The sequence below is a fragment of the Lissotriton vulgaris genome, chromosome 8 (genome assembly GCF_964263255.1).
Source record: "Lissotriton vulgaris chromosome 8, aLisVul1.2, whole genome shotgun sequence".
In the NCBI taxonomy this organism is placed as follows: Eukaryota; Metazoa; Chordata; class Amphibia; order Caudata; family Salamandridae; genus Lissotriton; species Lissotriton vulgaris.
The window spans coordinates 994738151-994761603 of record NC_141696.1 but is presented as its reverse complement, the minus strand read 5'-3'; the positions used below and the strand labels follow the sequence as shown (position 1 = coordinate 994761603).

General features: G+C 42.8%; 1 protein-coding gene across 3 annotated transcripts in view; it reads right to left on the bottom strand.

Annotated features, from left to right (window-relative positions):
- TBC1D4 (TBC1 domain family member 4) overlaps window positions 1-23453 on the bottom strand; it is a 664791-nt gene that overhangs the window by 156181 nt on the left and 485157 nt on the right. For 2 of the 3 annotated variants that reach the window (XM_086934887.1, XM_086934889.1), the window contains 5 exons: window positions 18144-18254; window positions 17582-17701; window positions 13243-13317; window positions 4718-4950; window positions 3539-3688 (listed from right to left, as the gene is read on the bottom strand). In XM_086934887.1, the coding sequence (XP_086791013.1) occupies window positions 3539-3688; window positions 4718-4950; window positions 13243-13317; window positions 17582-17701; window positions 18144-18254 (689 nt within the window). The remainder of the gene's footprint in view (window positions 1-3538; window positions 3689-4717; window positions 4951-13242; window positions 13318-17581; window positions 17702-18143; window positions 18255-23453) is intronic. The other variant, XM_086934888.1, reaches the window with a different exon arrangement.

Sequence of the window (23453 nt, the reverse complement as noted above, 5' to 3'; positions counted from 1 at the left end):
CTATCTGTGTGGTTTACCTTTTTATCCATGAACTAGAACCATATATGGGCCCTCGTAGGTCTGTCTACGAGCCTCCTGTAATAAGCAAAATGACTTGAGCTGACTTAATGAAAAGGTGATGACGATGGTGAGTATTACTGATGATGATGATGACAATGGTTATGATGAAAAGTGCTTGGGTCAGCCCACCTTCAGCCATTAGCTTTCATGCCAGAATCATTCATATTTTGGTTCAACCTACCGGACATAGGGTGTTTGGAGTGTGACGCATTGCGAGCGATGAAATGTTGTCTCTTTACACCTCAGTTTACATTGGGATTGGGTGGGGCTGGAGAAGCAAAGGACTTCAACTCATGAAACACCTTGTAACGGCACTTAATGTGTTCTGAACGAGCTGCAGAGGAAGGAAGGGCTATAGTGCACAGGTCTTCAGGCGGAGACAGGAAAGTTTAATATCAACAATTATTGGAAATAATGCTGCAAAGCAGCAGCAAAGAAGCTCTGAACCAGAACCAGAAATCACACTTCAACTAGAACCTTTGCTGCAGTCGAATGTTATTGGGCTATTGAGGGAAACTTCCATATCCAAGATGATCACTGCATTAACGCCAAGGTGTACCAGTCCACCACTGGAAGGTGGATAAGTCATAGCAGGTGGGGAGCCTGAGGCTGTGACCAGTAACCATGGTAACATAACTATAAGATGGCATGAGGGCTTGCTTGACAGGTCGGGGGGCTGCATGTGACTCTATTGGTAAGGGGGTCGTATTACACCCTCCACTCAGACGTGTGTCCCATGCTCTCCACACCACTGGAGTCAAGCTATCCTGGCTGAAGACGGCTGATGGCCAGAAACCGGTCCTAGGATGCTTTATTCCGGTCCAGAAAAGACAAGGCTTGGCAGTTCGGGTTGAACTGTTCCCATGAGGCGCAGGGTCAAGGCTGATTTGCATATGGCCATGTCTGAACTGGGGTGGTGTGGAGTGCAAAAAAACGATGGATTTAGGCCCAGATCTCTGTACTGGGGTGAATGTGTGACATTGTTCAGCACTCTGTCCATCAATTGTTGTTTTTGCACTGGTCTTCACCTGCAGCACACACTGCAATTTCAGCACTGTTAACAATCATAGAGCTCGATCAATGTACCCCAATATTATATCTGCAGCACCCACTGCCATTCAATTACTGGAGACACAGACACAGCTCTGCCAACGCACACCCATCTTCACCTACTGCAGACCACACACTGTGCCACAGCTGGGGCAACTGGTACAACTCTCCTAATGGACGTCAGTCTTCACCTGCTCTACCCCTCATATTCCAACTAAGGATTCACATACAACTACCCTGATGCAACTGATCCATCAGTTGCATCATCGCCTGCTGCACCAACAGTGCATTCCACAGGCAGATGTCCTGAGGCATCTCACCTTTTACCACTCACATTCCCTTCTACTCCACTACTGGGTCTCACACATTCCTTTGCTAAGGCACCTTTGTTGTATCCATAAACCAGAAGCATACCATGGTCTTTTTAAGTTTGAGCTACAGGCAGATTTACGTATGTGCCTGCAGATTGTTTTCAGTAAAAAATACTACATATGTTTAAAAAACATTAAACTTTGGGGATGCCTACTTCAGTTATTGCTCTGTTGGAGTTCATATTTTGGGTCAGACTGCAGGGCAACAAACAGAGTGGGTCATGAGTTTCAGTCCCTTCAGCAATCCATTCCCACTGACCGGCTACTGGGATCCGCACACTGCTCAGCCAATGTACCTCGTCCCTCCTTGCAGAACACACTCTACGCCGAGAGTGGACAAAGCACCGGGAGGCAGGCGTGCACACACAAACACCCACGTACAATTCTGCTCTTCCAGTGCCGGGACCCACATGCAGCTCTGCCAATGAACTTCACCCCTGACCTCCAGTACCTCTTGTTTTTGCAGCATTGAGCCTTATACACCTCTGGGCTGAAGCACCTCATCTCTTATCTCCAGAACGTCGGGCTGTTCCAGTACTGGGATCCACACACAGCTCAGCAGATGCACCTCACACCTAAGCTCCTGTGCTTCTGCTGCTCCAGTACTGGTTCCCACACACAGCTCTATTAATGCACTCCACCCTTGAACCCTGGCCCCTCCGGCTCCTGAAGTACAAGAAAAAAAGTCATACACACCACTGCCAATGTACCTCACCTACTGACGTTCATCGCTTCTGCTGTTCCAGATCTGTGATCCACAAACAATTGTCGATCCACCTCACCGCCTCTTGTTTTTCCAGGTCTGGGATCCATATACAGCTCTTCTGTTGCACTTCCCCCAGACTCCCAGAATTTCCTTCTCTTGTAGTATAGGGATCCCCCCCCCGCCCCCCAACCCTACCCAGACACCCCTCCTCCCGACCCCCAAGTCTTTGGCATTGCAAGTGAATTCTGGCCCACAGCACTTCTGCTATTCCAGTACTCACACACAGGTCCGTTTATGCATCTCACCCCTGGCTTCCAGCACTACAGCTATAGGTACATGCTTTATGCATGTTTGTGCCTGTGTGTGAGCGCACATGGATGGTTACCTGTGTTCTGTGTTGACTCACTTTAGAAGAGCTGGACCAATTGGTTTTGCCAATGTTTGTTTCTTTAAGGCAGCAAAATCTTTCAGGGCTATTTCTTCCATAATTACTGACAAAACTACATTTTTCGTTTTTAACAACAACCGGCAGTAATAACTGTATCCACAAATAATATTTGTTTCCTTCAAACATTTGAAATACAATCTGATCCTTAGCGGGCGTGAAATATGGCCTCTCCTTTCCAGCTTCCTGGAGGGAGGCACGGGGCTGTAGCGGTGCAGAGGGGCATATAAAAGGGGCAGTGTTGTCTTCTGCTTGCCATGCTGTAATACAAGTGTGGTATAAACAGGGTGTCCCTCGGCTGTCAGAGCTCTCCGTGCACCTCATCATCGGGTCTCTTAAACTCAAGGAGGCTGAATAGACCAGCTACGAACTGAGAGGGCAGTCGTCACCAGATCACACCATTCGTAAATACGTAACACTACTGCGACACAGACGTGATGAAGCATGTATGAAAACAATGTGCACTTTTCCCACGGTACGCCCCCTGTTTTTCAGGAAACAACACTCAGAAGATTAACGTTAGTTCAAAGTAAAACGGTACACGGTGTCCCGGGAAAGCCCCACAAAAACCCAAACACATGGTCAGGTGAAATACTCACACGTTTGACAGCGTTTCAGAGCAGTAACAGAAAACACAAAGCAACAACTCACCACAAGGTCCAAACACAAACACGGCACAAGGAACGGTTTGTTGCACATGAATTGGAAATTAATTTCTTAATTGGCCCGTTAACCCCAATTACTGGAATTATAGGTGTCAACACGAGGGTTAAAAAAATCCAACGCCACTGTAAACACTCAACGGCTGGGTTAATAGTTTAGTCAACCACACCGGAAGCCAAGAGCACCGCACAGAAGGAAGGGGGCTGTGCAGCGAGCAAGTGCAGGAAGAAGAGTGCAGCTCACCTCTTGGGGGCCTCGCCCTCGGACTGCTGGAGCAGCCGCCCCGAGCTCTGGTAAAAGCCCTTCAAGAAGGAAGGGGCAGAGAAGGACGAGGGGAGGCTGGAGCACGCGGAGTCGCTGTCATGGCGAACGCGTCGCGCGATGGGCACAGGGCTGAACACGAGCAACAACAGGAAAAACTTCATGAATATAATAAAACATTGCTGAAAGTCGCTCACATCTCACACATCATGAGTACATGCTGCGCCGCTAAGCAATTTGATTGGCTGGTTGTAAAAAACAAAAAAAAAGAAGGCTGTCAATCGAATAACTTCCATTTTCATTAGCAGTTTACTTTTTACATCAACCTGCTAACTTCCTGGCTGGACTCTCAATTTAAAGTTCTCTCTAGTTGTTAAAACTAGCGCACATAACAGCAGCTGTACAAATATTAACTCGGAGGTTTTGCGTTTACTCTTTTGCAAAGATTAGGAGGACAGCAATTAAGCTGCTGTGGAATTTGTTTTGCCTTTAAACTCGGGCTTCTGACAAAAAAACTAAGACAGTCTGCAAGCCTTCATTTAGACAGCCACTGCAAGCCACTTCCTGATTTTGAATGATATAACTGGCAGATAAAGAGAATAAAAAGCAGGATACCAGGTTGAAAAAAATATGTATGCGGTGCAGATTGATAAATCGGTTATCAGAAAATAAATTAGTTCAAAAAACTAAACACTAAAAATGAGATGTACATTGAAGCTACATGACTTCAACCAAGGTAGGTCGCTAAATTAAGGAGCTTATAGTGCATGGGAAAGATCTTTATTTACTGTGAGTCGTCATACTTTTATCCTTTAATTTGAACTAGGCATGATGCAACTAGTTTGAAAGTTAAACGAACATCACTTCACGCATTAGAAGTTTAAAAAAACATGTTTAGGTCGAAAAGTAGACATGCTCCACTTCCCAATAAAGAATGCATTGCAAATACTCAAGAGGGTAAAACGAGAACATATGCAATACATATAGCATTTTAAGTTGTCAAAACAAGGAACTGTCCCTTAAGAGGGGGCCTCTGGATGTATGGGCCTCTCAAATTATGAATTTAATATCCAAAAACCTTTCTTACCACATTTCTTGACACTGAAGAAGTTTCAATATTTTCTCTAATACAAAATTGTACATTCAAGTACCCTCACTCACCTGCTTTGGGGTGCATCGCTAGCAAGGGAGTTCTGCCTCTGAAGGGGGGACCTTGTGTCTGGAAAAGTTATCCGCCTCTTGGAATTGGAAGATGATGGCAAGCTGCTGAATGTGTGAGCGCGTCTCCGAAACAGCGGCGAGTCAGGCTCTTCTTCTTCGGCAAACGGCAGCCAGAGCGAGGACACAGGCGAGGCAGGAGGGGTGGTCGGCGGAGAGTCCCCGGGCGAGTAGTCCTAGAGTGGCATCAAATATAAGGGTGAGACCATGCCTTTCTGCCCAGCTGCTGCTGACCAAAACCAAAACAAGTCTGCTTGTTCATCAGCACAAGGGCTGAGGCCCATCCGTTCTAGCACAGCTGCAGACAGAGGCAAACAAACACCGGCCATCTATTGTATGCTAATTGACTTCATGGCCACCAAAACCCTTAAAACGGCCCCAGCCTCTTAAAGGACAAGTTCAACAAACTGAACTTAAGGCGCAAGATGATTGCAGAGCAATCACTAAACACATTTCAGTCATGAACCTATTCACATATTACAGTAGTTACTTTAACAACGCAAAACTGTTCTGCAAGAGGCAAGGCTGAGAAAAAGAGCTTAGCAGCTTTTTTTTTTAAAGTTTCCTCTACAGCCACAGGTTTCCTGTACAGCCAGCAAATATCCATCCTGAAAAAAAAGTCTAATGCAACACAGCCTGATAATCACCGGCGTGCTAGCAGCAGGAAATGACATCCATGAGTGCAGCTCGGTGCCTTTTTTCACCTCGGAGGAAACAGACTATCCGATTAGACATTGTTTGATGTAAGGGAGCATCATTAAAAACAGGAAACAACTGACAAGAGGGTGAACGAATGATAAACACACAAGGACACAAAAGGCAGCAGGCTCTACTGTATAAAAATAAGTTGACGGGGAGAATGTAACTATAAGTTTACGGTTGATCCTCTAACGCTGCCTGATCAGCCCCACCCATGCCCCGTCTACATTTGATTGGGGTACCCTTTGAAGCAAACTTTGGTGGAGTCCACTGAACCCAAGACAATGTGGCTTAACAACGTATTTCAAAGACTTACACAGTCTTTCCAAAATTGGACTGCCACGCAATAGTTTTGCTAGAAATGTAGAAGTCAAATGTTCCAAGCATTGTTAGATCATTTTGATTTGAAAATGTGTTTTTTAATCAGAATGTATGACTAAAAATCTGTGATGTAGGACAGTGGTTCTTACCCTTTTGACTTCTTTGGAAACCAATGTATCACAAATGGAAACCAGGGATCCACAAGTCTATTTCACGATTTAAACCTCAACAAAAATACACAAAATATACACAAAAAATACACACTATATTAATTCAATACTTCTATTTCCTTCTGCAACTGCTTAAATATGATCGCAAACTACACCCTGATCAGACCCACGTCATATTCATAAATCAATAGGTAATCCTGTGAAATCAGAGCTCTGAGTAGAAGTGATGGGCAGAAGCGTAACTGGATTGACACTAGCCGCTAGCTGCATATGAAAGCAATCAAGTATGGTACGAACAAAGCCGGATACCATGCAGGGTCTTTGAGTCAAAAGGTGATAAAGACCGCTATTAGATGAAAGCTAGAAGACGAGGTGCTCATTACGCCAAAGTATATGCTGTCTACTGGGAAGTGGTACTCTGACTGGAGAAGTATGCAAACTCTTCTGAAAAGTATTGACATGCCCCCTCTCCAATAGAAGTGTAGGTGCCGGCAGTCTGTACGTACCTGACCATGATAAGCAGCGAACGGGAGAACATGCTGGCTCGGTGGGCCTTTTGGGCAATCTACCGGTGTACACATGCATGGATCACTGAGGAGTTACAACATTGGCTATCTAAGTGTGTACATGAATATGATTACTAGAAAATCATTAGCAATTGAAAGCATTTTAGTCAGAAACTGAATGCTGGTTCAGATCGGAGCCTGTGTGAATGCAAACAGTGACTGTGTGTATTCACATCTGGTCTGTTATGTCCTAGCTATCATCTTCTGACTAAAACAATTTAAAAATGCTTGATTCTTTTTCTTTGTTGATTTTATTCTTATATATATATTAATACATTGGTGAGGCAATATAGTAGCTCTCAAGTAAGTGGAGGGCATCAAGACCCAGTTGTCTGTTGCAAATCACACCATGCATTCCACATTCACAAAGCATAGGCAAGAAGGTTACAATACCAACTACCCCCTTGTGGACTATCTCTGTAAGGATAACCCTCCCACACAAGATAAGAAATAAATTCTAAAGCCCAGTTCCCCAGCCCGACCAATGAGCTATTAGGTATAGTGGGCTCCCCTACGTCCTAAAAGTGGCACAGTCGCCAGATAGTCGAAGTTGCACTACTGGATACCTGATAGTCCCATTAGGTGAACAGCACAACTTCCCGAACTAGCCCAACAACCTAACAGACCTGCTCAATGCTTGAGAAATCAGACTAAATATCGGAGTTCTTGCTTGCCGCTAACTCAATCTTTTTTTGTCAGACTATTTTGCAAAGTCATCCAAATGTGAGTAGCACTAAACTTTGTTTTTCACCATTTGGACTTGGGTTCCATGCAAACGACATGCACCACACCACTAAAGTAATTCTTAACTGTTTTGCTGGGCAACTAAATGTCTGCAGTATTTGACAAACGTTTACATGAATCAACGTGCTAACCTGGATCAACTAAGTAACTACTGAGTGGAAACACAATTAAGATGGCATAATAAATTAACCTGTAGAGCATGAATGAAGCACAATATCCTTCCAGAAGATCAATTTGGCAATATAGAAGTCCTATGGGTAAAGAAGCCCAAGGGTATTTGATCAGACCACCTTTGGGGTTTAATTTATTTTTTACTGAAAACGTAAAAGAAGGACGGTATCTGCTGATTAAAGTTTGGCTGTCCGCAATGGATGTCAGTATCAGAGAAGGACTACAAAACTGCTGCTGGAGTATCGTTGAAAATCAATGCTTCTTTAGAGGAGATTGCACCCCCAAAGGATACAGTGGCAATGGAGAATGTTCATAATCTGGGTTTCTCACCCGATAACAATTTACCTATGAAATGTCAACTCGCAGATGTAGTACATACTACTCCTTCTCAGCTTAATAAACAGTCACGCTTTGTCTTTCTGAATTTGTGACAGAACAACACATATATGCAGGCGTTATTAGCGTCTTGTTTACTGTATTTCAAACAGTTTACCTTTCTCTCTCCATTATAACTAATGAGACTCACTAGAAAACACAAAGTAGACCTATTTGAGAGTTCTTTGGGCTGTGGACCGATCCTCTTACCCCAGAGAGATATCAAAGATACTTTTGGCTACCCATCCAATAGCACACAGAGTACCAGAAAATATTCACACCATAAAAATCTTTTTGGAGCAGGAGGCATGCGGCATTACTATACAATTCCTGGAGGACGCAATGCTTATGAACGACCAATAAGACAGTTATTACAGTGAGTAACTTATAGCAAGTGCCAGTCCCTATTCATCTGGGTTCCTGTGATCAATGACAGGCATGTATTTTAGAAGCGGAAAGGCAGCCCTACTTGCAGGATACACAGAACAGCGTCTTTAGGAGAACCAGACTAACACTAGCGCCGACCTGTGAAGTGACGCATCATTTTGTGTTTACAATAAAAGTAAGAAGGATCCGACCTGGATGTTTTGCAGATATCGTCACAAGAAATATGACAATTGAAGGCGAAAGGGAGATCCTTGGCACTCACTGTAAATGATGCAACACACACAAATGCAAGAGTCTAACCTAACCACCGCTTCTCATATCGGAGGCCTATCTTCCAGTGGGGAGCATCATAGATGACAAATAGCCTGTTAAAGGGATTATCAGATGTGCCCTTCCCAAGTAAATCATAAGACAGTGTCATTCATCTAGAGTGTTCAGGATCCTTTTATATTACGGGCAATTTCAGAGAAATTTAATCAGAACTGGAGTGGTTATTGTGGAAATCTAAGAGCACCTTGATATGAAGGATGGATGAGCGCACAAGACAATCTTGTCCCTATAAAAATGCTTATGGTTGAAAGAGAGTAAGTCCCTAATCGTAGCAAACCAACATGATGTGTACTAAAAATACAACCAACCAAGTTGTCTAGTTAATATCGTTGGTAGTAGAGGTTCGAAAGTCTATATTTGGAAAAAACCAAAGCCACAAATTTGACGTCTATGTAGGACAGAGCTTCTGAACTCACAACCACAAATTCAATATAACCTTAAAGTTATGACTCACTACACCATTTTACAGAGAAAACCCTACTAACTATGAATTCAAGTTGGCCTTGTCTACAAGACTAAAATAACTCTACACTAGCAAATTAACTAAGTTTGTGAATTAAGGGCGATTCAGCCAAAGAGTGAGCAATAAACCCATGGAGCATCTGGAAGAGTTTGTAAATTACTTCATGAACTAAAGGGAGAGGAGAAGCATTTCCCACAAAGAAGAAGCATGTGCAGGTCTCCCTAATAAATTTGTTTTAAAACTGGAGTTCTCATTGAAATGGAAAACCATCCTCCACATGCCCTAGATGAGAGGTCATTTCCACACATCAACAGCAAAGCCATCACATATGGTGCAAGTGTGTGCACCTCTGCTGCTTTATATAAAATATGCATGTGACATTGTGCATGAGGATCAACACTTTCTGAGCAGGGGCAGGAGAAAACAGGTTCACAATGGCAGAAACACTGTCTGCTACCTTAGAATGACGGTGTGGACAGTTGAATCCAGCCAAAGGCCTTGCATTTAGAGGCAGCCCAAGCCATTCCCTACGTATACTAAGGAGTTGATGGTAACCTGTAGTCCAAGAGGACAGAAATCAAAGCTCACAAGCCAGCTGACTTTCTCGGGCTGTCAAAGGAGGTCATTCAGGGCCCCGTACAAAAAAATGGAAGACGAGTAATTGAAACCCGGACTCCTGGCTCCAATATGATGTAAGATATTGTTGCACCCTTTACTTCCTAAGATGGGCAAATAGTACCAGCAGAACGAAAGAGGCTACAAGCCCAATGGCTCTCTAGAAGCAAAACCACTGTTGAGCCACAGGTGCAAAAATTAGATACAGGTTTGAAAAAGTCCAACACTTCTTTGTAGAAGCCATTTAAAATTTGATGTCCAACACAGCTCCAATGGTGGAAATTAGTGGGAAGAACAAAGCGAACAACTTCAAATTTACTTGCGTGCTAACCTAGAACAAAAGTAAGGAATAGGTAATAATCCACGAAAGGGGGTCATGCTCCTTGAGAGGAGGGGGGGGCTTGGTCAGTCACTCATTAAAGGAGATGTAAATGTACACTCCATATAGATGTAGAATGTCCACCACCAAAGCTATACATTTGGTGAAGACACAGGACACTAAGTTCAACCTGAAGAGAACCTCTTTGTGCTGGTACTGGACCCTACCCTTCCTCCCCTGCAACGTTTGTGGGAACCACACAGGAATTTGGAAAAGGGCATTTTCTCAAACAGACAGCACACATCAAACCCCCCATCCAGAGCACTGAGGATCCACCAAGTCAACATTTTGTACCAGCGATTCAGCAAAAAAGTTTGAAGTGACTGAGGTCCAAGATGGTGCGCAAATCTCCATTCTCCTTGTCCAATTAAAAGAATCAGAAGTAAATCCCCTGATTACAATCTGCCAAGGGAACAATATGAATGGTCCCGGATGAGTTCAGACCAGGTAAGAGAAAGAGACAAGGACCCTGATGCCATGACCCACAGCAGGTACTGTATGATGAACTTCCAGGACCAAGATGAAAATAAATCCTTTTCCAACAAGATCAGGGTGCTCCATGGTCCCAAGAAGAGAGTTAATTGTGTTTCTTTAGCTCAATGGGACCGGGGGTGTTGGAAATCAAGGAGAACAGTAATTGCTTCCTCCTCTGAGCACTGCTAGATTGTTCCTGCATATTTCAAAGCTATAACATCCCTACATGGAATGGCTGAAATCAGGCTGAGACTTTGTTACAAGTGTCATTTTCACATTTTGGCAATCATGTTATTTGTGATGGATGTTGTATAAACAGGCGGACATGGAAAAGTCTCTCTAATATGGGTAAGGTGGACCAGCATAGTAAGAACCAAAGGAGAGTTAGTTGGCTGTTATATTCAGGATACTCTGTCCCCTTGCTTCACAGCTTTTCCTGTTTTTTGGATTAAGGCAAAGAAGTTCTTGACAATGAAAGTGAGAGTAAGTTCCGAAAAAAGACAGGAAAACATAAACAAGCCTAGCAGCTGCGTCTACTGGAGCAAAACCAGGATTGTCTTCTTGCTGCCGTTCATTGAATCCTGAAACTTTCGTCTGATATCCTTAGCAATGTTAAGGTAGACATTTTCCAAAGTTTTCACATTTTAATGGTACAATCAAGAATCAGCAACAGTATGGCTGATGTGCCAGAAGAGATTCTGATACACTTCCACTTCCATCCGTTACAATCCAGAAATGTATCCTACTTTCCAAAGGCATAGGGGCTCAATGGTCCTGTAACATATTAAGAGTGGCCATCAAGAAGGACTGAGCGAGTAGTTAGGTAGTTCGGTGGGCATAACCCACTTCCTCTTACCTCTGCTCCTTTTAAGCCTCTTGCTCGTCTGTAAGGACTCTGCCAAAATCTCACTGACCACTGCCAAAACATAGGCCTGAAAGAGTACGGCATATTTGTCTAAAGATCTGGATTTCAAAACAGGCTTCAAAATCACAATTTCAACTGAAGCAGGACGGCCCTGCTTCTACCCCGTGAAATGCATCATGCAAGGACACCACCAGAATGTATTCCATTTAAGGAAGTTTCTTCTTCCAGGTTGTCCCCTTCGGCCTTAGAATAAGTGTCTGGGTCTCTGGTGGGGAGAGGTGGGAGATTACTGGATATGCAGCAGAGTATCACTACAGCCAAAGGGCCAGCAGCAAGATGCTCTGGGTAGTCTGGGTCATAAGTACTGGTGATAAAAGAATAGGGAGCGGCACTGTTAGCATCTCGAGCTGAGCACGTAGGCATTTACCTCTGCCCTCATAATCAACTGGCCCTCTGGCAGGTGGACATCTGAGGCAGCAACTATGGAGACCAAGTGGGAAACCAGGGGACCTACAGTGATGCCAGGTTTAGCAGCAGAAAACCAAACCAAGTTTGGGGTAACTAGTACATCACTTCTTCCACTGGCAGAATTATATTCCAGTACAGATACAATGAACTTCCTCAACATGCAGACTGAGAATAAAAACAGTAGATACATTTTAAATGGCTTCTCAGTTTCTAGAATCTTGGCAGAGAAGAGGTGAACAAAGATATGAATTAATCAGAATGAAGAATTTTGCTTATGGTTTGATGTGTAGACACCTGGTGCCTTTAGTAACAAATATAATCATCGAAGAACCCACTGAACCTGCATATCACAAGGGGTGTGGGTCCAAAATAGAAACATGTTTAACAACTGTATACAAATACTTTCAACAGAAAAGATTTGTAACACCTTGACCGCGGAGCAAATTCCGCTGCGGTGCTGGGGAAATAATGAGTGGGCGGGGTTCGGACGGCCCCCGGCCGTCCTCCGCACACGCCCACTGTGACGTCGGACGGCCGGGTCGTCCGACGCATGCAAGGGGTTAAAGAACCTAAATGGGAGATTTCAATTGAAATTCTAAGGTCCAAATGAGTGACTCTTGAGAATTTCATTCCATTCTATACAAGATATTTAATCACTAAGGCACTAATTTCCAAGTATTTGTTTTTTCATCTCACAAATCAAAGCAGAATACTTTATGTCAGTGATGAATGGTTCGTTCACACTCTCGTCCTGGGAAGAGAGCATCCTTAAAAAAGTGTCACTCTAAAGTAATTCCCAGTTTACAACTCGCCGTTTGAAAAAGTCTAATAGATTTCTACACATGCCTGGAGTAAATGTCACACATTTTCAGGTCATACAGTGCTTCTAATTACCAGAATTCACATGCGAGAATCGTGCATATTTTTTCTCTTCCATATGGAAAAGTACTTTTTTCCCCTGTGAAGGAAGCACCTTCAATGTCACCCCTACATAATATGGGGATGTTGCCTTCCCACTACCACCCTGAAGGTGCCTACTCCTGCCTTTGAAATGAGTTGTTTGCATGCATTCCCGGGGTACCAAACTACCTTCAAAATGACATTCTATTTTGATAGGAACACTCCCCTCTTACTCCAGGGCACAGACATTACCAACCCTAACCTGAAATTTATGATTGTGGAAACCCCTAAGAAATGTATTTATCTGCCACTGGAAGTGAACTTTGCACAGATTTTGTAAATCAATGTATTGAGAATTTCGAGTAGTGAGTGACAGACTTAGATGTGTAAAGCATTTGTGATTTAGAACTTACAAGTTCAAACTTCCCATTCTTCAACAACAAGACTCAAATGTCATTGAATTAAGTTATTATTGCAGTAGTAAGTGAAAACATACACTATGGTTAAAAACATTAAAATTGCTAAGGAATTCTATACATACCCGATCCGACGCAAAACTGTTGCAACGTTCAAAGCTATCAATGCTCCCCAGACGACCTCGCATCCTGTTCGCTCCCTGTAAAATCAGACAGAATTTGGTCTTACTGTTTTTAGCATAACTTTATATTTAGGCATGTTGACGGATATTGTCCAAAATACAGCTTAAGTTTTATATATGCATCAATTGCACAAACACTAAGTAACAATCACAGATTTCTTCCACCACCCTTGTAAAACGTGTTTAGACACTGCTGTGGAAGAAGATTCAAACCCCATGAAAGGATGGACATCTAAATTCAGTTTATCATGTTTAACACCATACACATCCTATGCAGCTATGAGAAAGACCTGCAAAATAAATGTATAACCTCAGGTGTGGTCTAGTGACTAAGCTGCTAGCATTACAATCTGGGTGATTGGGTTCTAATATGGGTCTAACACTTGACTAACTCTGTGATGAAGAATACATTACTTAATCTACCTATATCTAAAATAGTAAACATGTGAAATGTAATATAATTGCACACAAGTAAAATTAAATGTTGCACAATTATAAACAATAAACCCACACTTCATTTGTTTTTGTGCTGTATAAATATTATTACGTGCATGCACATCCATAGCAAGCTTAACCACTGTCACAGACATTTTCCTTCACTTCAAATCCAGTTCATAGAAAAAAAAGTATTGAAGACCAAGATGACTGAAGCAGAGAGTAGGAGTGGGAGAGTTGGGGAGGGAGGGAGGGAGGGAAAAGTCGTGGTCTACATGGTGATGATTAAGAAACACAGTGATCTTTTCTCACAAGTCACAACACATTTCTTCTCTCCTCTGGGATCCTCTTTTTGCATGAGTTCGAAGGAAATGAAAAAGGTGACGCGAAGCTCTTAAGTTTCCACAAATTAACAGTTTTTGAAGAACTGTTTAGCCGAAACCGAAATGCATCAATAATTGCAAAAAGGGGGGGGGGGGCTCCTTTTCAGCTCTAAATGTTATCAATTCCTTGCGTGATGAGCTCACTAAACCCGGGTTATTTTCTTTGCATTCTGTTCATCCCATTATAAACTCACAACTCCAAGAGCTATATAAATAAAATAAATAAGCATTGGCAAAGCCATAAGGTCTGGTCTTGGCGATGCGGTGTGATTGTTAAATTGTTTTTTTATTTTTTATTGCAAGCTTGTGCAACAAACATTAAGAGACGAAAGAAAAAAAATCCTGCCACCTCCTAATTGTGGAAGACATCTGCTTGCATATGTCAATTGTTAAATGTAATAAATCAATTTATCATTGCATACGCTTTTAATAGAATAGTATGGGGGTGTATTTTGGGATACCAGGTTGCTTTTCCATAATACACTTAATGCTTATATTTGTATGATAAACGGTATCAATATGGAGACTTTTATTGACGCTGTTAATTCCCTAATGCCAGAATCCTATGGTGGTTGCGTCATAAGTGAGCTTAATTTCATACTTTTTTTTATATAAATCTTTAATCACATTCTTGTTACTGCTGCTGTCCGAGAATACAGGCTGTGAAACTGATGTCATCTTATGGAAAAGTCTACTGTCTGAACCTGCAACGTCTCTGTAACCAAAGTATAATACAAGTATGTGTGCCTCTAAGAGCAGAGGCATAATTCCACTGGCTATTATCCGAGTAACTTTCCATTTCCTAACATTTTTCCTATAAGCACATTATTTCTCATTACATATACCTGAAATATTAGATGGGCTGACCTGGAAAATGAGAAGAAGGTGAAAGTACAAGTGAAGAAAGATGCTATATACATTGTGAAAAAATGTATATGAAGGAATGCTAAATTCAATAACCACATTGCCTCAGCTGCCTGTACAACCTATGACATTTTTAGTCTAGCTTGACAGCACGACTGTCGGATTACCTATTGTTACCAATGTTTTACAATATACATAGAGTGGTCTTTTCCTCCACCGATTCCCGTCTCACTTAGTGCTGTTTGTATACCACCACTCCGTCTCCTATGGGGTGCTTGCACTGTTCCAACATCTCAAAAGTACACTGTTCCATGACACATCAAATTATTTATAACACATATGGATTGTATAAAGAAAGCAATCGTTTTGTGTTAATATTAACTCAATGATGCCACTAGATGTCAGCAAAGGCACATAAATCGAAAGCTTCGAACACCTGCTGACTAACATGAGCGTTTCGTTTGCTAGACCACAGCGACATGTCAAATGTGCGGTTTAAATAAAAATCCCTGAGGAAGGGCTAATAGCAATATAAAGATAAGAGAAAAGTTTCACCTATAGGTTATCCCCGTCTCAGCAAACCGTCAGATTATTGAGAAAAGTATACATGTACTGACGAAAAAGAAAAACATTATACGTCCATGATGCTTGTTAAAAAGCTATCAAGGGTTGTTTTGCAAAGTGGAAAAAGTGTTTAATTTCTAAGCAACTATCACATATATCAGAGCTGTGGTTCTAATCGTCTGGCACCTCAAACAAGTTTAAAACGTATCTGGCAAGAAATCTTAAATTTTACAGTTATGTCGCTCGTGCCACGCGAGCAATAATCTAGTACGTTCAAGATTTCCTGACACGTTGTTTATTTATTTTTGCAGTTTTATATAGAGCAAAATCGACTCAAAGGCATTGCAGCGCTTCACATGAGCACCTGTTCATACCCGAGTTCAGAATATTTTTTTAGGCAAGAGGAAATTAAATTGTTTCACCAGAATCACAGGATTTTGACCTGATGCCGGGACTTGGTCCTGCAGTTAAGGGTCTGCTTCATTGGTATTAATGTTTTCAGGAAGATACGGTCCATTTTCATTTCAATACATGCTGTACGGTACTTTTCATATATAAAAAAAACCAATAAAGTTTGTCTTCAAAAAAAGGGTCTGCTTCATAAGGCCATTTGAGCACCTAGATTTTGTTGTTTTTTGTGGTTTTTAAAACATTTTTTTTAGTTTTTTTAGACAAAACAGATTTAAAAAAACAATCCGCCTCAATACAGAAGGCATGTGGACAAGCGTGCATCCAACACATTTGGTCTCTTTTTTTTTTAGTATATACCGCTGTTTACTGCAGTACCCCACGGCCTCTCCGTTGGTACCCGCACACCTGGGGTTGAGCACCTAAGTTACATGTAGGAGTGATGGACATACACAAAAAGAGCTACCCGAGATTTCTACATTTTAAATTATGCATCCCTTACAGTTCTACTCAATGTGAGTTATTGGCCATATACCACCAGGTGTCATGCTTCATTATAGGACAACCCACGCTCTCCAAAAACCCAGACATTCACCTGGAGTCAGGGAGGCACTTCTAACTAAAAGTAGATCCGTGATTTATGTGTATTAAAAACCAATGTGGCATCCTAAACATCTGGCATCCATCACCACTTTGGACAGTAAAAGTGGCGATAGGGCACTAATTCCCCATGTCCCTACAATTTGTTTTAATAGCAAGTGTCATCTCTATCGAGTAAAAATGTTTTTAGGATGCCACTACTATCCAGGGGGTGGGGGTGGGTCGCTCAGCGCCAGGCTGTCTGACCCTACCGATTCTACATGTGATATGTGCTCCTTTTTTCTTGTGTCCTCCCTTCTACCCGCTCCCTACCTCCCCCCACTGTATCGCATAGTACTAATTATTCCCTCCTATACTGCACTGTACCCATGTTATATAGTTTTGTTTCAATAAAAAATGATGACACAATAAAAAGAACCCAAGAGAGTGAGATAAAGAGGCAAGAATGTGATGAATGAAAGACTTAAGAGATGAGATCAATACCAGCCAACCTTGGTGTTTGGCAACTGTCTCACCTCAAGTCTTTCTTTCTCCACTTTTTTGCCTCTTTATCTCACTAACAGGTTCTTTTTCATCTCTGTTTTCTCCCTTTGTCACAGTTTTCCCATCTTTCTCTACATCCTTCCTGCTTCATTTTCTCTTTCTTGATCCAGATCAAAGTATGAAAAAGAAAAATAGGTACTGGTCCCCAAACCTCTGCTGGCTCCCACCACTGGCATACACCAGCACAAATTAAGCACTGTATATTGACATTTAAGAACATAGCTATCTTTGACATCCTGCAACCATCATTGTAGTTTTTCCATCACAAATAGCATTTGCAAAGATGCTTCAAGGAACTCAAACGTGTGACTGCACCACCTCAAACAGATTAAAGACATGCACCCAAACTCGCTAACAAAAGTGACATCAGCTGAGATTCAGACAACCTCCCACCCACTAGTTTCCACTGATGTGTTTGCAGACATGCAGCATCCAGTTCTGGCTTACTTGAATTGCATTGCATTGCAAAATGTGTCTAAACTTACCCTGGAGAAGATATTTTCCAAAGAGCTGGTCAATGATTTTCTAGCTTTATTCTTCAGAACGTCCAACTTGAACCTTCCGCTGGGGGCAGCGTTTTCTGGAATAGCACTGTTCAAAACACTCTGTCGAATAGGAGGAAAAGCATTGATTTTCCCGGATTAGTTTTCTAAAATTGGCCTATGTCGATCAACGACATAGCAATATTATTTCCTCAAAAACATCAGAGAAGAAAAATACACTAGACCTGGTATAAAACATGTGTACAAAAAAGTGAATGTAATTATTTTGCAATTAAATATTTATTGTATTTTAGCAAGGATACACCTAAAATGACATGTGCTTCCAGTTTCTGGATTAAAGAACATTTGACACAGAGGAAAACTTGTGTGTGTGTGGGTGCGCGTGTGTGTCTCTCTCTCTTAGTGTATGATGCACACATTGAGTCTATTTGAATGTTCCCTGCATAGGAATAATCATCTTTACCGAAGAAACTCCTCAAGATAAAGCGGTTCTTTATTTAACATTAACATATTTGTAATAACCGATGAACTTATGATAGGTTACCGATGGTGTCTCTCCAATATGTAGATGGGCCTTCTGTTTGGCTTCACACAGCTGCCTCAGATGAAGAATCACCAACTCGTTCTCCTCTTGGTCTGTCACAGGCTTCATTTTCTGAGAAGAGAATACACAAAAAGGTATTGTTTGTGAAGACACAATGTCCATTGACTTTAATAAGGTTCAGTAGTGCAGGATGGATACAATGGGGCAATCGGTAGGAACCAATTTGGAGATGTTTGTTGTCTTTCACTGATTGATTCAGCAATGCTTGAATTATGCTGCAGAAAAGAGTGCTTCTCGAGCCTAGGGGATGACCTCTACAGGTTGCCAGGACCTGCTTCACAAACTCTTAACACTGTCCTGAAAATGCTTTCAAATACAGTATATCAGAGATTTAGTTAGCCAACTGAAAAAATAAACCTCCTGCGAGAGGTTTCTAGCCCGCTTAAGTAAACCAGATCTTCCTGAAACAACATGGAGGAAGAAAGAGGAGAGGACAGAGGCTCAACCATATCGACCAGCATTGCTTTAGGCAAGGGGATTGCAGCAGACACACCGGATGTCGCTTTATGTCAAATATCAACCACAAACATTTCGACATGCAACAACAGATACTCCAAAATATAAACTCCAGATCTTGATACTCTGATAATATTGTGCAAGATGACATCTTAGAGTCAATACTGCTGCAGGTCACAATTTAAGGGTCGCTTTTTGGATACCAAACCCAGGAGTACCGGATCCATGCCATATTTTTTAGATAATCCCACATTTTGTCAGCAGGTGGTAATTGTGCAGGGCTGAAAAAAGATCCTGTTATTGGGCTACCACAGGATGTTTTTTACTCCGCATAGTTACAATTATCTGAAATCTAGCTTGAATCTGGCCGTAGGATGAACAGCATTAATAAAGACCAATGATTTGCAATGTTGTAAAGAGCCCTTGCATTTTTCCTTCAGTGCATGATCCTCTGAGGCAAACTGCGTAAATGAACAAAAGACGGAGCTGTAATAGTAAATAGATGAATGTATCTGCAGTAAAATATGTAGTTTTCAGTGGCGGCTCCTCCGCTAAGTCGGAGGAGCGTCGCCCCACTACTCCTACAGCAGTGAAAAGGGGAAAAATAAAACGATAACAACAAAGTTATCATTGCTTTATTTTTTGTTGCTGCAGGGCTTGGCTCGGGCAGGGCTGGTGTCTCATGGAGGAGGACTGGACTGTGCACTGTAAGTACGCATGACTGCTTGGATGGCCGTTATGGCCGACCAAGCAGTCATGCACAATGTGCATATTCCCCGCCAGGCTGCATTACACTGCCTGGTGGGGAATGTGCACAGGCTCCCTGTCCTGATCTGAGCACCGAACCACTGCGCTCAGGCCAATCACAAGGCTGCACTGCAGTGTTGTGATTGGCAGGGGAGCCTGTGTGCCTCGGAGCTTCCTGCTGCTTCTTCCAGACTGGAGTTAGGAAGAGCAGAAAAGCAGACGGAGAAGAGATGCGGGCGTCGGAAAAGGTAAAGTCTTTTTCAATGTATTTTAACCCCCCCCCCTCCTTTCCTCAGCATGCCCATCCCCTTTCACACCTGCCGCCACTGGTAGTTTTTTGGCTGCACTGCAAATCATGGATTAAAATAAGCTAACCAAGTACTGCACAATGTTAAGTATGAGAATGATTGACAATATGGGGCGAAATAAAAGAAAGCATCAGGTGGGAAAATAAAAGCACAGGGGATCAACTGGGGGGGGGGGGGGTAGAGAGATACAGATCTTTGTAAGGACTAGTTGACTGGATTATCCTAAAATATACTGTGCACCTCTTTACGTCAAAAGGTATATGCTTTGGTTTCGAAATGTTATCCTTTCACCTTAATTCAGCACTAATTGTATGTCAATAATGTTTTCTGGGAGGAGCTACGACAGCAACCAAGATGGCCGCTTAGTCTCCCGGCTCCGCAGACCTCCGTCTTTCGCTTGAAGATCCTGTCATCTATCCTGATATTCCGCCCCATATCCGTGTCTATGAACTAATCTGCAGTCCGATGGAGCAATCCCGAGATTTTTCCGACATTGTGGAGTAATGTCGAGGTTTGACTCGAGGCCTAACCCAATCTGGAAGTCGGGGTCTCGATTGCTGGTCCAGCCGGGTCCTAGTTGAACAACAGCGGACTGGTGAGGGCGGCAGGGTCCGGTCAACGGAACCTTCGACATCTTTTGGACTGCTTTGCTGCTGATCTGCTGCCTGGTCTCGTATCGAAGGTGAAGGGACAAGTGACGCCCGAGGCGGTGTGGCGGGGGTCCCTGACCCAGAGGCCTAGCGATCGCATCGCCGGCGCCTTTGGGTTGGGAACTTGGCGCGCACGAACGCAAGCTGACGATCTGTCCCTCACGGTTCATCCCTGCTCCGCCTAATCTTCCCCCGGGGAGAGCGGCTCTCCGAGGGGATCACTATGCCTGATGTTATGCGAGACCCGGCGGAGCGGGCTGAGTGCGGCCCGTCATTGCGGTTAGTGCTGGCAGCCCTCGAGGCACTTCAGGTGACTATGGAGGCCCAGGTCTGTAAACTGATTTCGGCAGCAGATGGAATTAAGCGATTGGGACCGGACCCTGATTCGTCGCTCGGGACTCGCTGGTCAGCTCTACTACCGATAGACGCCCCAGCGGTGCATTCAGACCCGGTGCATGGAGCTGTGCCTGCACCTACAGAAGTGGAACTGATTGAACCTGCTGACATCTCTGTACTGGAAACTTTTGGTCGAGACTGTGAACTGCATTGGATTGTGTCGCACCCCCTTCCCAGCTGGTTCATCAAGATGGCGGAGGAGACAGTGTCTGGCCTTGGAGTCGGGGAGGGGCGTCGTTGGAACCGGCCATGTACTTTGGGGTTTGCCATCCTTTCTCCATCTAGCGGACTATATTTCGGCAACTTCTATGTATATTTTGACAATTTGTGGATGGGGCTCTACTTGCCAGAGGGAGTCAGCAAGTTTGATCGACGGGGTCAAGGCTGAGACTGTTGTTTTGGGTTTACTAATGTGGTTTCATCGGTAACGGGATTTGCTCTATTAGGTTCACGGAGACCGGGCGGGGTCTATAGTTTCCTCCGGTGTAATCTTCTATTGTGTTCTGCTTGATTGCATCAGCTTTGTGGGGGATTCTTTGTTAAGGCGGTGGGGGGAGACCGGGAATGTGTACGATAATGCCCTCCTCCATTTCTACTTTTAGTGTAGGGGTGTGTTCTTCTATTATATCTCTTTGTTCGTCCTATATTTCGGGTTTCATTTATTTGGGGCGACAGGCACGCTGCTAGGGGGGTAGGCCGTAGTCATCTGCAAGGGTGCAGGATGGGGGGTTGGGGGAGGGGATTTTTTTTTTGCCTTTATTGTTTCTATGGCCTTTTTTCTCTTTCGTACCTTTCCTTTTGCCTTCTCTTTCGTTTCTTTCTTTTTCGGGTCAGCGTAGTGGGTCCACTCTTGTGTCTATTATCGATTTTTCTGTATCTGTGCCTATACTTTCTACAGTATATCAGTATCGATGAGCGGGCGCCTAACTGGTGCAAACTGTGATTGTATGCTTGTCTATCCTGAGTTGTATGCCTTAGCGCCACTGTTCTAAATGAGATCGTTCTAACTGTGGATGTCCTACTATTTTGCCCGCCCTTTATGCGACTCTGTGATATTGTATGGCACCTGATCCTTTCAGTTTTATATTATAAAATGGAGCCTTTAGAATCCTGTCATTTGCTTGGTATGCTTAATAGCCAGATACAACCGAATTTGTGGTACCTTCGCTTCCCGGGCTGCCGAGTCGTGTCCTAACTGACTTGCTGTGATTAAACGGATTAGCGGCCGGCCCTGGTGGTTGTAGGCCCATATTTGTAACTGTTTGAAGTAACAATAAAGGTTTTCCACAAAAAAAAAATAATAATGTTTTCTGATGAATCTATAAACTGCACTTATGCTAGTCAAATGGATGAATGCATTATTGTAACAAACCTCTAAAGCAAAAAGTCAAAGCGAAAATGGCACGTTGAAGCTATTTCCACATTATCACACCAACAGTAAGTGATGTAATGCTGCTTCTGCAAGGGGTTCATTTGATCAACCTTCCTGCACATCAGCGATTCATTCCTTTGATGTGGCTGTCACACAGATGCTGTAAAATGCATGTGTTCAATTTCAAATAACAGAGAAAATGTTCTTCCTCTGAACCTAAACAATTGTGTTCCGCCAGGAGGAATTATACATTTGATGCGAAGAAACTTAACTTCAGTTTTTGGGCAAGAAAAATTGCAGTCAAAACAAACTTGTTTCAGAGACTGGTTTCGTTATCTGTCTTTAAAGAGGTATTTATGAAAAGTTTTAAATTAGTTTGACTGACATTAAAGTCCACCTTGCATATTTCATTCTGCACAGCATAAGGTTCTGGCTTTCACCACGTAGCTCAGAGATTGCAAATTGGGTTCTGATAGAAACGGAGGCCGCAGCGAATTATTCTTTAAAAATGGTCCTTGCTGGGACCAGAATGAGAGCTCAAGCCCATCTTTTGGACTCTGTCAAAGTTACGCGCTCAATATATGTCAAGCTGGCTGGAAATTTAAGGTGAAGCTTCAAACTTTGAGTTTTACTTCAATCTGGATAACTCTGAGCTAGTCCTTTCTGGGCAAGACTCTTCTGGACTTCATGGGCAGAGGGCAAGAGAAAGCATTTTGTCTACTGGTCAGCTTCTAACAGGAACACAACTATGCGCTTTAGAGAAGTCTAAAATGTATGCAATCCCTTTCCAAGTATGGACTGTGACACTACCTCAGATTATGCATTGCTATCCATTGACTGTGCTTGCCAGAAAATTCTATCAATTTAAGAGCCCTAAAGCTCATTTGGTATTTGACCTCACCAGGACCCAAAGCAATCTAAACACCTAAATTCTACGACCTAATCTTAAATTACTATTTAAATTGCCTGGAAAGAATAGGATGTAGCTTTTTAAAAAGCAACAAACCCACCTGAGTAGCGTGAGTAAAGATGGTCGCTAATAGGTACATTGTTCTTAACGAGGAACAATAATGCACACCATTAAAATTGCTAAATTGAATCTTGGAGAAGACCCCAATTGTTTGCGCTGCAGATAATCATTGCATGTGAGTCTCACACATATTCTCGTTAGCTGTCCTGAAAGGGAGACTTTCTAAAAGAGGATATGTGGAGGGATTTCCTTGACCCTAAATGTAGAGAACCTAGAGATTAAACTGGGTGATCCAATGATAATTTTCAATGACTTCTTAATTTCAGTCTTTAAGTGTTTATCAGAACAACT